This window comes from Aptenodytes forsteri, unplaced genomic scaffold (assembly GCF_000699145.1).
Source record: "Aptenodytes forsteri isolate BGI_AS27 unplaced genomic scaffold, ASM69914v1 Scaffold387, whole genome shotgun sequence".
Lineage (NCBI taxonomy): Eukaryota > Metazoa > Chordata > Aves > Sphenisciformes > Spheniscidae > Aptenodytes > Aptenodytes forsteri.
Window position 1 is genome coordinate 688,594 of NW_008795368.1, and position 16,789 is coordinate 705,382.

Consider the following 16,789-nt stretch of genomic DNA (forward strand, 5'->3'; position numbering starts at 1 on the left):
TGAATCTGAGAATGGTTCTTGCTACGTGTCTCAAAGCTGGAAGGAGGGCAGTCAGGACAGGAATAAGAGGCCAGTGTTTTGATTAGAGGGAGCAGAATGCCGTAAGGTGGAGCAAAATCAATCTGCCACTTGGCCTCTGCTAATGTGAGGTGGTGCTTGTGGGCAAGAGAAGCAACGTTATAAATATACAGAAATGGGCCCCAAAGTGTCCCAAGTGCAGCATTTTTGGCTGGTGTTACTGTGACCTGATCTTTAGATTAAGCTGCCAGTCAATACAAACGAAACACTAGGAATTAGTTGGAGTAGAGAATAAAATAAAACTTTATTATGCCATTATGTAAATCTGTGCTGCCAACCGTATGTTGAATATTGCAGGAAGCTTTGATTGCACAATGCCAGAAGGAATACAGTAGGCCTAGAAAAAGTTCAGTGAGGGAGTTGATGTTCAATGGCTTTCTACCAGAAGAGATGAACTTGTTAGGAATGTGTTTCCTAGAAGAGAGAATTTAGGGGAAATACGACATAGGTCTGCAAAAGTGTGCATGTTGTGGGGAAGGTTAATAAAAGCTGCCAGCTTCTCTTATAACTTTAGTTTTTATTTTCTTGTGAGAACTGGAGCGAGAAAAGTTTGGACACTATCAAATATCAAATTAAAAATTTATATAAGAAACTACCATCTCACAAAATACGTAAATAGTGGGACTCATTCCTCAAGAATATATAAGATTTCAAACTAGAGTAGATAAATTAATGGAGCACAGCATTGTTTCCAACTATTAAAGTGATACATAGCCTCCAGCTCAGGAAGCCCTTAAATGCAGGCTGCTGAAAGGGCAAATCGGAGGAGGAAATGATGATTCTCTCCTGTATTTTTTCTGGCAACCATTACTTTCTCAGGCTTCTGCTGGAAATAGATGACAGGTATTTGATCTGATATATTGTGGCAGGTGTTTGCTTGATTCAGGAGTATGAAAATTATTTAACTTATGTATACATGAGTTTACACTACTGTGCAGGTTTCCAGCCCATCTTGATCTGTAATACTTCTAAGAAGAGTAGACAGAGGCTACAGAGCCTGTGCTTGGAGGACCTTGAGTTGTGGGGAGAGTAGCATCATTTTTTATGCCCTTCCTCTGCCCATGGCCCATCATCCTCCACATAGAGGGAGCATGGAGGTAGCAGGAGGTGCTGCTACCTGATGCTAGGGCAGAAACTCTGGTCTTTGACTTAGTGTAGCAAGAAGGCGACCATAGCTTCTCCCAAATTTATCTGTAGCACCATGCAGCAAAGTGTATGTCCAGTGTATATATTACCATCATCCCACGTTGCCAAGGAAAGTGCTCTGAATTAGTGTACAGGGCCATTTTTTCAGATCCTGAAATGCATGCGTAGAGCCAGCAAGGCAGCTTGCATGTCTGTATAATTTCTGGCAAGAGATGAGTTTGTCTGAAATTCATTCATTGAAAAAAATACTAGGCACTAAATGATGGATGGTACATCTGACTAATTCTTTATGGCAGTTTATCTTCTATATGAAATACATTTATGTATTTTATATCTTCTTATAGTTATGCTGATACACTATTGTCTATTAAGTCAGAGGCTTCATCTCAAGGCCAAGATTATTTAAGCTGGAATGATATCCAGAACTGCATTGACTTGGTTAATATGCAAATTCAAGAAGAAAATGAAAGTAAGTAATTCTTCCTCTACATCGCCCACAGAGATGATAGTCTGGTCCTTGGTACATAAATTTCTGTGCTGAATGGCCTTGTACAGACACTTGTCAAGAGAGAAGAGCATTAAGTAATTTTGAACGCCCGTTGGTCTTTAAATGTCCTTGAAGTATTCCTGGTTATGTTTTGGCTGGCTGAAGGATATCACAGGGTGCCTGCCTTCTGCAGTGTTGCAAATGCCGTGGTTCTGCCCACTTGGCAGTACCTTTCAGTATTTGCGCTGGACGGTCTTGCTTTGGGGATTTTGCAGAAATGGTAAGCAAAGAGCATATTGGGGGATAGGGGAAGAAATTACAGGCAGTGTCCTGTGGAAAAGAGTTTTTTAATGTTAAATGATATCCAAGCAGTTGTTTTTCACAAGGGAGTTGGTAAGACAGTGCAATTACCTGTCCTGCTCTCCTTTTAGGTAACTTGATATCCTATGCGGGAGTTTCTTGTGCCCACTTTTTCTAATATAAATAGATTTAGAGTTTATTTTTGAAGCTGAATGTAACTGCATTTGCCCTAAAAGGGTGGTGTTATATTAGATGTGATAGCTGGTCATTTGGCCTTCAAAAATGCTAAAGGACCAAGTCTCACCACTGGATATAGAAGTATGATTTTTTTTTTTAACTAAAATTTGAGGCTATCAAGTTATGCCCAATTTGCTGGAGCAAGGAAAGGAGAGGGCAGCTTTCAGATCACTTGCCATTTGGGAAACAGTCTGGAGCATAGTTTGAGAGCCTTCATAAGGCGCAGGCTGTTTCCAGGGCACTGACACATGGTGCGTGTGCCCTTCCTGCACTGCCATCAGTGTTGTACGTGCTACTGTTTCATATGGGTAAGAGAAGCTTTATTTTACAGAAATGCTAAAACTGACTGGATTATTGCTTCTTAAACCTAGTCAAGTGGTTGCTGCAGACCGTCGCAGCTCGCTTGCAATGTGTGCCCTCTGGCAGGGTGGGATGCTGAGCAGTTCATTTGACTGACATAATCACTTTTTTGTGTGAATCTCTACAGTCACTAGGAGTTGAAACGGGCCTTAAGAAAGGTGGTCTTACATTAGGAGAGTCAGTCTTTAGTACTAAAATAGCTGCACTTGGTTTCAGTGACACTGGCCTCTGCCCGGGGATGGTTATTTGGGGCAGAGAGGGGAGGAAGAAAGGTGACCTCTGTTTCCATAAGCAAGCCCACATGTCTGCACAGTTCCTCTTTGGTGGCACTCCAGAAAAACTGTTCATTCCCAAAGCCTTATGAGGGCATGGATCTGTGACCCCACCAGCTGGGCTGTGGTGGGTCTGGGAGAGACTTGGTGAGAGACGATCCGCTGCCGGCAGGGATGCCATCCCTCTCAGGTGATGGGGAAGCCCTTTGCATGGTGCCCTTCTGGGGTGGCTTTAGGGAGAAAGTGTCCTGAGCAGCACATTTCAGCACCGTTTGGGGGTAGGAGGAAATTGATTTTAAAATGTTGAGACCAGCCTGAAGAAAATGAGTTAGAGGTTTTATTAAATACACTGGGCCATGTAACTTGCTGACTGAAGTCCTGAGTGCCAATGGTCTGAACAATCAAGTGATTTCTCATAAGGTCAACATTATCAGATTGGTTATTTAAGGTGAAATTTAAAGAAATTAGGTTAAGTTGATATGTAATGCTGTAGCTGGGAGGTCAGTATGTACGTATTTGTCCAAATCAGGGTTTCAAGTAATCTGGTCTGAAATAATTTGAAAATAAGTCTTTCAGCACTGTGAGCTAATATGTAAGTGAATATTTAGATGTGACGCCCAACCTTTCCTTAAGCTTCATGTAGATACTGCTGCCCTGAAAGTAGGGAAGTCTGTTTTCCTTTTTTTGGCAAGGATAAATTTGATTTTTATGAAGAGGTAGATTCAGATGAATCAATAACTGTGGCAGAAAGGAAAACTGTGCAACTGAATAGCTTCACGTGAATATTTGAGCATAAATAATTTTAAACAAGCTGCTGTTGCTGCCTCTGCTTCTTGTTACTTGATTTTTCTGTTCTTCATGTTACTGCTTTGTTTGTACCTGATATCGGATAAGCTGCATCTTTCTTTGATAACTACGTCTTTAATAACTTTTCTGTTTCATAGGAATCATTGCAATTGGCCACATTAATGAAGCAATTGACCAAGGAAATCCCGAGAAAACTCTAGAAACCCTACTGTTGCCCACAGCCAAGCTGCAAGATGTGAGACCAGTATATGCAAGGCATTATCAGGATGTTCTGTACCATGCCAAAGCACAGAAATGCAAGGTTAGAGCTTTGACTGTTGCTGTTTGTCAGAACTGAAATGTCAGTTCTTTTCACTTACATGTGTGTCCCTGTCCTGTTCCCCTGATGTTTGGATTAGCTGTATCAATGGGGTTGTAAATAAGCCAATAACAACAAGGCGCTAAGTAATTTTCCGCTACAACTTATTCTGACTGGCAAAAGGGATTAATTCTCAAAGTATTAATACTAAGACATATTCTGCATGTGTGTCACTGCTGACTTGACGTAACCTTGCTTATTTTTAATTCTGCTAGGTTGCTGCAGCTATTACAAAACGTGGGCAGCGGTGGCCCTGACGTAGTTATGAATTTGTGCAAGGATCTAGTTACTAGACTGTGTCAGGCAGGAGTTAACAGTATGGATGGGAATTGAGGTTTTTGCCAGAAAGGAGTCATGTCATGCTGAAGGAGTCATGGTGTTCCTTAACAAACCTCTGGGAAGTACTTTGAGGAGTCTCAGTTGCTTAAATCTGGTGTTCTATAGTAGTGGAGTTTGTACATATTTCTGTTCTGGCTTTATCATGCAACAACAAGCTGGCCGTCTTGTATGTGCCTTCAGTTTAAACCTATCTCAGCAGGATATTGCTATCTGCTTCCCCAAAAGCAGGTTAACATCACAGCTCAGAGAAGCATAAACAAAGATCAGCCTAACAGCTTGCAGGATGTGACTGAACAGAAGATTAGCTAAAGCTACTAGCACAGCACTTAAAATGTCCAGTGTTTGGAAAAGATGCTTAAAATCCACATAATGCGTTCCTAAAGTAATATGGTCAGCTGGAGAAAGTCCCTGAACTTTGGCTTGTAGAAATATCTTCCAGCTATCTCGCAACCTCACCTGTGGTACCTGCTCTGAAACTGTGTTTCTGCAGTCCACTGTCAGAGCTTTCAAAAGGCATTTGCACATCTCAGTTTCTTGCTTGGGTTCCCAGGTAAGGGCTGGTTTCACTGAGCCCTGGATCCTGAAAAGCTTCCTCCCTTGCCATGTGTGCTGGGGAGGGTTTAGTGCATGCTGACTACTTTACCTGTCCTGGAAGGGCCAGGGTTGGTATTTGCGTGCAGAGAGTGTCCATGCAGGTGGTGGCTGCACAGTGCTGGCCCCCGACATGCCACACCCTTTGTGCATGCATAGAGAGCCGGGATGTCCCTGGGGCAGAGACCTACAGCCCACAGGCACCCATGTGCCTGCACACAGCAGCCCTGTCCTGGCTCACTCCTGGCAGCCACTGCTGTACTCCCCGGGTGCAAACCTGGTGCCTGCTCCTGTCCCTGTGTGAATGTGCTGATAGGAAACAAATGGGTGTCTCCAAGTTTTGGAAAAAAAATTGTGCAATCTCTCTGAAATCTTCTCACTCAAAAATTTGTGATGTTCCTAGAGACTTCCGCTGGCCTTTCTCTCCTGAGGTATTTTGTTTTTGCAGTCCTTTGACAACTGCTTAAAACATCTCCTCTGTAAACAGGAGCATTGCTCCTGTTTAGGAAGAGAGCAAAACACAGTACTATATGTGCTCTCAAAAGAAATACTCAGATGAATTAATCTGACTTACTCTCTATGCTGGTCAATCACATGGACATTCACCATTCTTTAGATAACGATATGATTTAGATTGAACATTCTTTAAAAAAAAAAAAAATCCAAACAGAATTGAAAAGATAGTGCAATGTCTAAAGTCTGTCTATTCCTCACTTTTTCTGAGCCCTGTTTATAAAGCAGATCTGCCTTTAATTGTATTTAGCATGTTTTAAGAGTGAGCTGTGGTAAAAGGAAGTATTTGATTTACAAGGATCAGATAGGTCTGCCTGTGAACTTCCTGTGCTTCCCAGCGTCTGAAAAAACATGGGTCAAACCTGCTCACTTATTCTAACCATCCTGCTGTCACATCCCTGTAGCTGTGGTGGCTTTGGGGAAGTAGAATCTGCACCCAAATCTCCCCGTACCCATTACAGGTCTTAATCTCAGATCTCACCTACTTGTTCCTTGCTTGAAATTGAAAACGCAAACCTGCAATTTATTTATTCCTGTAATCTTAAACCACAGCTTCTAACAGTTCTCAAGGCCATTACAAACCAACTGTATTCAGGTCCCAGTGAAGAGAAACCCTGTATTTAGGGAGTGTATTATGGATACCTGAAAAGTTAAACAGGTGTGCCAAACTCTGAAATGGTACCTGTGTTATTTTATTTTTTGAGTGATAGGCACACAGGTTTTACAGTTAGGTTCACGTTTTTTATATTTACAATGGTTGTATAACATCTGGATTATTTTAAAGTTATCTTTAAAATCTGTTCTTGTGCATGTTGAGGAAATGGCATGATTAAAACTAATTTAAATCAGGAGACAGAAGAAATTGAAGAGGGGAAGTCTTTCCAGGCTGCAAATTCCTTGAAGACATTTTCCAGTGCAAACTACTTTATTTAAGTAAAGTTTTTTTACAATGCTATACTGAAAATGATGTAAAACATTTTTTCTCATCACTGTCTTACACACTGCAGTTACAAATACAAACATCAACCACTGAGCTCATTTTGTAGGAACTTATACTCAGTGTATATGTAGCTTTTGAGTCTCTGTAAAAGCTGACCCTTTGCTTTATTAATGTAGACAATCAATCACAACTAGCTTCAGTATTTCTAACACTGTAGGTATTTCCTGTGAGGATGTGGAAATCGAGAATACTACAAAATAGCTTCCCTGTTTTGCTTACCAAGCAAGAATAATACATGCCTGGATTCACACTGATAAGGGTTAGCTCCCAGCAATCCTCATGGGCTAGAGGGGTGCAGGCGCTGACGAAGTGGAAGAACAAGTCTCCAGTGCAAAGCTGGTTAAGCAGCCTCATAGGCGATGCTGCCTTGCAAGTGTGAAGCTCCGTGTCTACAGCTGTAGATTTACGGCTCCTTGAACCTACAAGGACTGTGGCTTTTTATTTCCAACATCCAGGACAGTATTTGCTGTTGGCTATGTGACAGGGAGCTTCTGGAAAGCTTGACAGCTCCCAGGCACGTAGAAAGTGCTTTTACTTGTTCCCATTTCCACTGGGCCAAAAACTTGTTTCCACATCACTGCTTCTGCAGTGATTGTGGGCTGAGAGCTAATTTGACGTATTTGGGAATCATGAATGGGCCTAAAAGTGCTGTTTGGATGTTGATTCCTCTTCTGGTGTTCAGAGGCTATGGTGACTGATATTCTGGTTTCTTCTCCGTGGCCATGAAAGCGAACTTCTCAGAAGGAAATGGAGGCACGGAGCCACTGCCCTGAATCTAGGTACACCAGATGTTGCAGTGTGTGTGATAAAATTATAGAGCTGGAGAAGTGTATTTCTGAAGATATCCTTTGTGTGGTGTGTGGAAGGAAGTAAATTTTACTGAGATTGTGGTTTTTTAACACTTTTTAATTTAAGTTTAATTGTTGCACCTGAGGTTTGTTGCTGCCTGGGTTAATACTGTACAAAATCATAATTCCAATAATATAAATATAAAACTAAATTCATTTTTCCCTGGATATTTTAACCATTGTTAGATAAATATTGGATTGATTTCTAATTTTCGACATCAGAAAATAAAGGAAAGGATCAAGACAACTGTTTAAGCTGCTAAGACATAAAGCAACTAGATAAAAAGAATACAACCCATCTGTGTTGTAATAGTAATAGTTGATGTGATGGATAATAAGGATAATATTGCTTGGCACAAAGCAAATAGCAAAGATGGTAAGGATCAAAAGACTGACTTTAACGTACCAGAACCATTCATGAGTCTTGAGTGTTCGTATAATTGAGACATAGCAGAAAACGATAGTTGCAAGAGGTATTAAAAACCCAAAGATAGCTAAAGAAACGTAGTAGTAGAACTGGAAGGAAGATATCGTTTCACAGGCATTGTGCACATCATGGCAGGTATAAATGTCCAGTTGTTTCACGTAATAGCTTTGCTGCATTATGCAAAGCGGGAGCATGTACAAGAAGACGATGGTCCACACGGTAGCGCAGACCGCGATGGCATAGGCACGTTTCGGCAGGCTCTTGTAGGTGAAGGGGTGAACGATGGCCACGTATCGGCTGACGCTGATGCAGGTGAGCAGCAGAATGGAGCAGTACATGTTGCCGTAAAACACTGCAGTGGTAGTTCGACACATCATTTCCCCAAAAATCCAGTTGTTCCCATTGATGTGGTATGCTATTTTGAAGGGCAGCATGATGCAGAAGAGCAGATCTGAAACCGCTAAGTTTGTGTAGAGGATGGCAGTGCACACGGACCGGATCCTGAAGAGCAGCATCCACAAAATGATGGCATTAGATGGTACACCCAGTAAAACAGCACTGAGGTAGACAGCGGGTATTAGCTTGGTGCTCAGAGAACTGGTCAGGTACTCCAGTGTGGTGTTGTTCACTTCTGTTAAAGTGGAGTCATTTGACTTTTTTGAAGAGCATTTGTGTTCTCTGATATGAATGGTCGTTGTCTCCCCTTCTATAGCATAAGGGGGGATGTAATCGTAGTCTCTTGCTGAAATTCCACGGAAAGTCTTGATAAGAGACACGGTTTTGATTGTAGAGCCATTCAGTGAAAATTCTGAAGCTTAAAAAAAAATTAAAATTGTTAAAAAGGGCAAACTACTGGATTAGCAATATAATTCACCTTCAGATATGGAGAAAGGTAAGCATCTCCATGTAAAAAGCAATTATGTTTAAAAGATTTGGTGGCATTCTCCTTTACTTTGGGTGTTCATATCAAATGTACTCCAGGACAATCTTCACTTTATTTGTCATCTCACACCCAACCTTGAAAATTTAGCGTGAATTTAGTGTTAAGCTGATCGTTCTGCATGTTTTCAGTAATCTTTGGCAAAATATCAGACAATTGTGTAATGTTTATCACCTGTAGAGGGTTTTTCCCAGTAGTAGCAGTGTTGGTAATTCATCATATAAGCAGCAGCCTTAGTCTAGGCTTGATCAGAATTTCCAAAGCAAACAGCAGTACTGTCCTTGTCACTTCATGGATGAAATGCGTGACTGCAAAAGATGCAAAAAGCACTATCTTGCCTAAAACAGGCTGAAATTTTCAAATTAGAAAATTGAAATAACCCTCAATTTTTTGGTCTTGCATATCAAATTAATGTTATTCTTCAGGTTCTGACTAAAGCAAACCAGATCTTTTCAGCTTCTCCTACATGAGGAAGGGCGGTTAGTCTTGAGAACTGAAAACAAATGCTTGGGCTGATAGTAGATCAAATTTATTGGTAAGTGAATAAAAATTTTCATGCAGCAGGAAAATTTTCAGTGAGTAAATATCATTAGCATGTGGGCAAAGCCAGTGATGCCACTTTTATTCATGTCTGTTCCTCAGTCTTTAGTAGAGAACTTTGTCGAGACATTGACATTTCCAGATGAAGCACAAATGTGTTCAAAATACTTTCTAAAACCATGTGTTGCAAAATAGATTTTGCAGAATGAACAACTGTGTAATTAATTTTGTCATTTAAAAACTTTCTTAGCTGTGTTTAATGCATAAAAGACTTAGTGTAAAGCTTAGAGCATGCATCTTGAATCTGGAATTCAGAAGCTAACTGAAATTTGGATGAAAACCTGTGGGTTTTTCTTTTACCCTTCCATATTGGAATAAAATATGGAAAATGGTTTTCTCAATGCTCACTGGGAGATTTATGGTAGAATGTTTTGAAATGGTAGAATGTTTTGAAATGATAATTAGTAGACTGCATCCCTTTTAGTAATTTTCTGTATGGTTAATCCAGAAGATTAAATTTTAGTCATCTTTAAAAGACAAATATGTGCATGCATGTGCATATATATATAGTATATATATAAAATAGCTTTTCAAAATGAGCTTGGTTTGAAAACAGCTTTAATTCTAGTGAGGAAAAAAAATGGGCTTATTATTTGATCATTTCCTTTGGTTATTTTTGTCACAATAGTTATCTGAGCATTTCCTTCTAATAGCACCATCTGTGAAGTTGTAATTCTATTGACCATTTTAAAGCAGAAAGAACAAGACTCTACAGGTTTAAGATTATCATATCACTACAGAAATATTAGAGAGAAGATGCATCTTCAGTAAGAGCAGAAAGATCCCTTAAAATTCTTTATAGAAAGTGGCTCGGGGGAGGTAAGGTGTCACTGAAATGGAAGAATAAAAATCTGCCTTAAGTGAGACTTCCTAGAGTATTGCTTTTTGTAATGATGCATGTACAATCCATTTAAGCTGGCGAAGCGCCAACATTATCAAAAAGCCTATGTTATTGACTAAAATGTGGAATAGATACAAAAAGGACAACTCACCTGTTGTGAAAAGACTGGAAGTAAGAGAGAGCAGTCCAGTGAAAACCAGTATCTTCATTGTAGTATGTGAAATCCAGCTAGCCAAACGACGATGCTGTTCTAGTTCATCTCAAGAGGCATTTTGTGGGGGATTTTTTTTTCCCCCTCTGTGAGGGACTAAAGAATAATTGATCTGTCCTCCAGAAGCATCCTGTAGGCATGAGGTTTATGTAAGGAGCTAGTTTGCTCTTTGTCTACTACAGCAAGAGGGTGTGACGTATCCAAATATGCACACATGACTCAGTTTCAGCCTCTGCCCAACACAGAGATAAAATTGCTTTACAGCAGCAGTTTAACTCCTGATTTACCATGAGCCTGAAGCCAATGTAAGGGGTTCTACTGGAATTTGTACATACAGGTATTTGGGGTAAAAAGGTGTTTTCTGGAAAAATCAGAGTATGCTTAGTAAATCCTCAAGGGTCTCATCCACAGATCGAATGCGATGTTGCTGAACTCTGTACCCTTCTCGAGGAAGAAGCCAGGCTTGGGGAAGAGTGTGGTGATCTCAGTTTAGCAAATGCAAACGTGAAAGCAAGCCACACATGCAAACATGCCTTAAGAAAACTGTGCCCTTCTTTGCCTTCTACCTCCCTACCCACTGTTAGCTGTCTGTGCTCCTTCAATCCAGCTGCCGGCTCTGCTCAGACAGTTCCCACCCCTCCACAGCCTGCAGCCTCTAAAACCTTTCCCCTATTTTCATCTGCTGTTTTGTTGATACCTTCCTTTTCCTCTGCTTTGCTCCCCCCCTCACCCACCCCCCACCCCCCTTGAGTGCCAAATAACAACGGCTTGCTTCAGCAGATGAAATTAGCTCAAGTCTTGGTCTGGCTTCCAAGCTAGTGGCGAGGCTCGGCATAAGCTGTACTTGGCTCCAGAGCAGTATTTGTGTCTTGTCTTGTATTTAGTGTGTAAAAGCTGGACACCAGATAAGGAATTCTTTTCAGTTTCTCAATCCTTTTCTAAAAATTGCCAGCTGTAGTTTGAGAATTTAGTATACACTCTCTCAAGTGTTAACTCTAATTTTCTTGTTAGAAAAACTTGCAGTGCGTGTCCACTGTCATGCAATTTCCTGACACTACTTGATTTTATTTAGCTATTCTGCTGGCTTGTTTACATATATGATGCAAACTGAAGAGTCTGTCTTTAGCATTTTTTACCCTGTTTTCTCTTTGTAATTTCTGCAGATAACAGATTTATTGGATTTTTGACCTGGAGTTGGGTGCAAAACCAGGGATACTCATTGCGAAGCTGGTCCTTTGTCCACACTGTTTTAGCTTGAGAGAGTTTTGTTTTTGTTGGGTTTTTTTTCCTGAAACGTTTGTGTGTATATGCTCCTAGATCTTTATCAAATCAGTACATTCCAGTTTCTCTCATCATTAGTTTATTATAGTCCTGGCACTCCTATTTCCTCTTTAGAATGAATTTTGTTCCTCCACCTACTGGATTAGATTTTAAATGTCACTTTAGCTCCAAAATCCTATTTTCTCAGCTGAAGTGTTGGTTCACCTGTGAACCTGGACAGCCACAGCAGGACTGGTTAGTGGGGATGCTGAGCCCACTTCCCTGCACCTTCTATTTTAACTTGGGTTTAATGCCATGCACTGTTAGCCTGTAGGAAGAGCGAGACCTGCTCTGCTGCTTAATTCCTGAAACGTTCGCCACCTGGGCTAAGTCATCATTACTAAACCTGAGCTGTCTTTCTATTTCAGTTTTTGCTGTTATTTTCTAACGTAGTGTGTACTCAGGTGTACATGCGGACCCTTTCCAAATAAGGGATTCTGAAAGAAAGCCAACTTCCTGCAGTCTTCTGCTTTGTGCTCTTCATGCTGCTATCACAGTACTGCCTGAGAATGCATGGTTTTATTTGACACTCAGATTACTTTGCCTACGTATCATGGAAATGAAAACGTTTCTAGCTTCGCTCAAAATTTGTATTGATCTTTAGCAGGATGGTGTCTTCTATACATGAAAACTTTCAGAGCTTTGTATTTGAACAGGAGTTTATTCGAGTTAGTAAATAGAATATGAACGTGTTTTACTGCTGATTTTAAGCAGTCAAATTAATTTTAGTGTCCAAGGGCTTCGCAAGAGGAGACTGTATCGGAGCTGTATCAGTATGTTCAGACAACTTTTGTTATAATCCAGTTTTTTCAAGGCTTTTCTCTATTCTTTTTCCAGGAATCCCAAGATGAATCAGTGCTTCTGTGGCTGGATGAAATACAAAAAGGAATCAGTGATGCCAATAACAATATAAAAGAAGCAGCAATCTGTAAGCATTACCCTGCATCTGCATTGCTCTTGTTTTTCTTAGTCTTGAAAAACTGAAATTGGTAATTTATTTTTTCCTCTTCAAGGAAGTGTGGCAGCCCTTTAAATACATCAAAAGAAATGAATGCATGTTCTTTGTCATACTGAAATTAGCGTGACTTAGATGTCCAGGGGTGGTGGTGGTTTTATCTAAAGTGGTAATCCTTAAGCCTTGGCTAATAATTTAGTGGATTTGGTTATATAGATTAACATCATGACCAAGATTTCTAGTGTCCGTGTATCTTCACATAGCTGGTGAAACAGAAGGATGTGTGAATGGGAAGGGATGTACTGTTCAGAAGCTTATTTTGCTTATATAAGACTCAAATCTTGATGCATGTTGTAAGAGCAAATTCTTACGTGTTTACAACTTTGCTTATTCCTATTTCATTATAATGCCTTTCATTAAGTGCTAACAAACAAAGATTAGGAACATATTAACTTTAAAAGTAGTGTAAAAAGAGCACTTGGGCTTTTTGGAGAAGTGCATGCTCTTCCAATCTCTAAAGAGGAAGAAATCTGTAGGGAAAAATGGTGAAGCTTGTTCTGCCAGAGCATTGTATACTGGATGCACTCAACACCTTCTGTCAAAGTTTAGACTGAATATAATAATTTTAGAAAAATATTCATAATACGTAATATACTTTGGCAAGTAATGTAGAAGCAAGTGTAGCTGGGTGTATAGGGTACACTGGAGAGCAGGATGGCATCCCTGCCTGTTCCTGCCTGGGGCCAGCACAGACCAGCCGAGGCTGTGAGCTTGGCATTGGGTATGGGTTCACCTTCTGCTTGACCTGGCTTCGGGTGAGTCAGTGTCGCCCTCTTTTGCACAAGAGCTTGTGAATACAACTGCTGAAGTCGGTGCATTCCTGCAGCACTGTATTCAGCCTTCGTTAGTGCAGTGTGGCAGCCTGTTTACTTATAGGCAGGCTATGTCAGTAGTTAGGGCTTGGGAAGTTGTGGGTGGAAGAAAACAAACACACTAGCTATTACAAAATCTTCTATCCCTGCTACAGAAACACTGCATTTAGTGTTACTGTTACTTTAGAATTGATTTAATCAATTAATACAGTCTTAATGTAACCAGTCAGATACACTGAAGACACTTGAAGTGTTTTCGTAGGTCATGCATCTGTAGTGAAAAGCACCTGGCTTGTGTTTTCTGAGATGGGGTCAGATGCACACGCATTGTCCCAACCAAACTCTTGTACTCAGGAGTGCTGATACCTTCTTTTGCGGACAAAAACGGCTTCCCATCAATGTCACCCAGAGGCATGAGGAAACATCTGAGTGCAGAGAAGGGAAGGAAATGCATAGCTTATAAACAGATGTAAGTTAAAGCTAAAGAGCGACTTGAAAACATCCTCATTTGTGTCCACTGGTGTAAAAGCATTAAGAATGTATCTCATAAATGGCCTGCAGAAATTAGCACAGCATTATCCATATACCAATACCATACAATGTTGCTAATGATAGGCCATTGCTCCATCCACTAGCTAGATGTTGTATTAAAATCTTTTCATATAATCTGTGTTTGAAGCAAATACACAGCTTTTCACAATCAAGTATGATCAGTAGAAGTGTTTTAACAAGTCACTTGTGGAAATAATTACTAATCTACTGTACTCTGCCCTCTGGGTTGAAAGGAAGCAGTGTCAGCACAGCACATTCTTCAGAAGAGCTCTAAGGTTTTGCAGCTAAAAACTGATATTTAAAATTTCCCCACAGCACAGAACCGGATATTCCTATAACAAACACATCCTGTCTCAGGAAGTTAGCATGTTATGTTCACATAGTCTAAACTTGAAGTTCAGGTTGATCACACCTTGGAAATAAACATTTATTTTGACCTATCTCAGAGATGTTATTTTTGAAAGGGAAACAACTCCCCATGTCCCACTCCAAAACTTTTGCAAGGCAATCAAAGATTTATTTTTCAGTCAGAACAAAGTGTATTTTTGAGATTGCTTCAGTAATAGCAATAAAATGAGCAGTAAAATAAGAGAAGGTACTGATAGCTGTACTGAAACAGTCTTGATCCCTTCCAAACTAATTTTTATGCCTTATATAAATATTAACATTTTAAAAGGCTTTTACAAACTGTCTTCCTTGTCAGTAAAGGACTCTGTATCTTGTATCTTCATTTAGGAAGAAGTGTTTAGTAAATGCTGGTGCGTTTCCTAATTCTTTCTGGTGTTTGCTGTGCAGTTTGCATCACCTTGCTTCACTTCTGGAATCAGTTCAACCATTGTACTCCTTATCTAAGTGGAGGACAAAATGAGATTGGCCAAATATCAGCTGTATAGCCTTCAGGAATAGACACCAATACTGACCTTAGTCTTGTACAGGAAGAGTCTGTCTGTCAAAGCAGGATCCGTCATGAGAGAGTCCATGTTATAGGAAAAAGCTGATCTTTGGCCCTGTTGAGAGTTCAGGCTTATTGCACCAGACAGCTGCATCTTTATATATCATAGCTGTTTGAAGGGAGGATGGGTGCGGGAAAGAGCCCTTCACAGTGTTGATCTGGTACTGGCATCCCAGTTGCTGCAGAAGCAAACTGAATCCCACCGTTCTCCTGCAGCTGGGGATGGCTAAGCTCCGTTTAGCTTATAATTTTACAGGGTTCACATGGCCCTTTAGAGCAACAGCCTCAGTATTGCTAGCACTTCAGTGGAAGGGAATAATTTCTGTTGAATTGTGTTTTTTCCCTACTAAACATTCTTCTTACTTTCTCCTTCAGAAACAAAGGCATAATTAATTAAAAGATGAGGAAAAAGCCAGACAGCAGGGGTCCTACAGAAACAAGTCTTAGCTAGGTTGTGTGCTCTTTTGTCTTCATAACAATAGCTTCCAGCACCCGTAACTATAGGATGAAAAGGAGGAAGAAAAGCGTTCAAATACTGGTGACCAGAGCTGATGAAGCACATGGCACTGTGTATGAGTAGGGCTGAGCCCCTAGAGCCACCTGGGCCAGCAGCAGCAAGCTGGTAATGTGTGGCTTCCCAGTTTTTCCTGCTTCTTCACTGCTGAGGCTGGATGCCTGGGCATCACAATACCACAGCTGTGGTACAAAGTCATCTCCTTCTTGTGTGGAGCATGTGCATGCTTGGCAGGGGTCTGTTTCATAGCACAGAAAAATAGCAGGATGCTATTTGGTAGAAATCCAGACAGTGGTGGTGTGGTGTCGTGCATTCACTTTGTTTCTCAGCTGGCTGCCAATGTATTTGGAGATTGATCTGTTGCTGTCTAGCCAAAGCTACCCATTCCACTTTAGCCAAACTAACCACATAGAAAAACTGTTTCTCTTGCTGAAATGCTCTCCTGCTAGCTCAGTCTCATGCAGTGCCTCCCATATGTAGGCTCCTGATACGGAGCACCTTTTGAGTCAGCTCTGTGTAGGCAGAGCACTGAGTGTGGGGAGGGACCTTTTTTGTATTGATCTGGATATACACAAGATAAAGTGTTTGGTGTTGCAGTGTGAAGTGCAGCAAAGGTAGCCAGGTTCACTTAAGTGGGTATTTAATGTATATGTTCTAGCCATATGTCTATTCACTTGTTCCTCTGTGCATGGATCTTGAATTTAGATGTGAAGAAACACCATTAAAGACCAGAGCAGCAGTTTCTAAAGCAGCATATACCTCTAGTGTGTGAGGCACTTTGAAGTGGGTGTGCTGCTTCATGCTGTCAGGTGTGGTGGTATCAGCTCCTTCGGTGATGGTGGGACCTGCTTAAAGCACGGGATGCTTAGGAATTCCTGAATCAGAGTGTGGATAACATTGTATAACCTCAAAGTTTGAACATGCTTCACAGCATCACCTCTCAGGGCACTTTTATGTGCCCTGGAAGCAAAAGCTGCATCTCTGGCAAGTCTTCACCGGCAAGTGCTCGAGCCTCACCGCCTAAGCTGCAGAAGGTGGCAAAAGCAGGGACTGGGAGAATGAAGAGCCGCCCACTGTGGGAGAACATCAGGTTCGAGACCATCTAAGGCACCTGAAGGTGCACAAGTCCATGGGACCCGATGAAATCCATCTGCAGGTCCTGAAGGAACTGGCAGATGAAGTTGCTAAGCCACTATCCATAGTATTTGAGAAGTCGTGGCAGTCCGGAGAAGTTCCCACTGACTGGAAAAGGGGAAACATAACCCCCAT

At 41.0% G+C, this 16,789-nt stretch overlaps 2 protein-coding genes across 5 annotated transcripts in view; one reads left to right on the plus strand and one right to left on the minus strand.

Annotated features, from left to right (window-relative positions):
• Positions 1 to 16,789, plus strand: part of IQGAP2 (IQ motif containing GTPase activating protein 2) — a 111,151-nt gene that overhangs the window by 64,899 nt on the left and 29,463 nt on the right. For all 3 annotated transcript variants that reach the window (XM_009280292.2, XM_009280293.2, XM_019472354.1), the window contains 3 exons: positions 1,569 to 1,693; positions 3,825 to 3,988; positions 12,513 to 12,603. In XM_009280292.2, coding sequence (XP_009278567.1) covers positions 1,569 to 1,693; positions 3,825 to 3,988; positions 12,513 to 12,603 — 380 coding nt within the window. The remainder of the gene's footprint in view (positions 1 to 1,568; positions 1,694 to 3,824; positions 3,989 to 12,512; positions 12,604 to 16,789) is intronic.
• F2RL2 (coagulation factor II thrombin receptor like 2) lies at positions 7,392 to 10,448 on the minus strand. Of its 2 annotated transcripts, none has more exons than XM_009280291.1 (2): positions 10,296 to 10,448; positions 7,392 to 8,571 (listed from the first exon to the last, which is right to left on the minus strand). In XM_009280291.1, exons 1-2 carry the CDS (start codon positions 10,351 to 10,353, stop codon positions 7,490 to 7,492), a joined length of 1,140 nt encoding a protein of 379 aa, XP_009278566.1. In that variant the 5' UTR covers positions 10,354 to 10,448; the 3' UTR covers positions 7,392 to 7,489. The 2 variants fall into 2 exon arrangements, with proteins under 2 accessions (XP_009278566.1, XP_019327900.1); XM_019472355.1 differs by having other exon boundaries at positions 7,490 to 8,577; positions 10,296 to 10,353.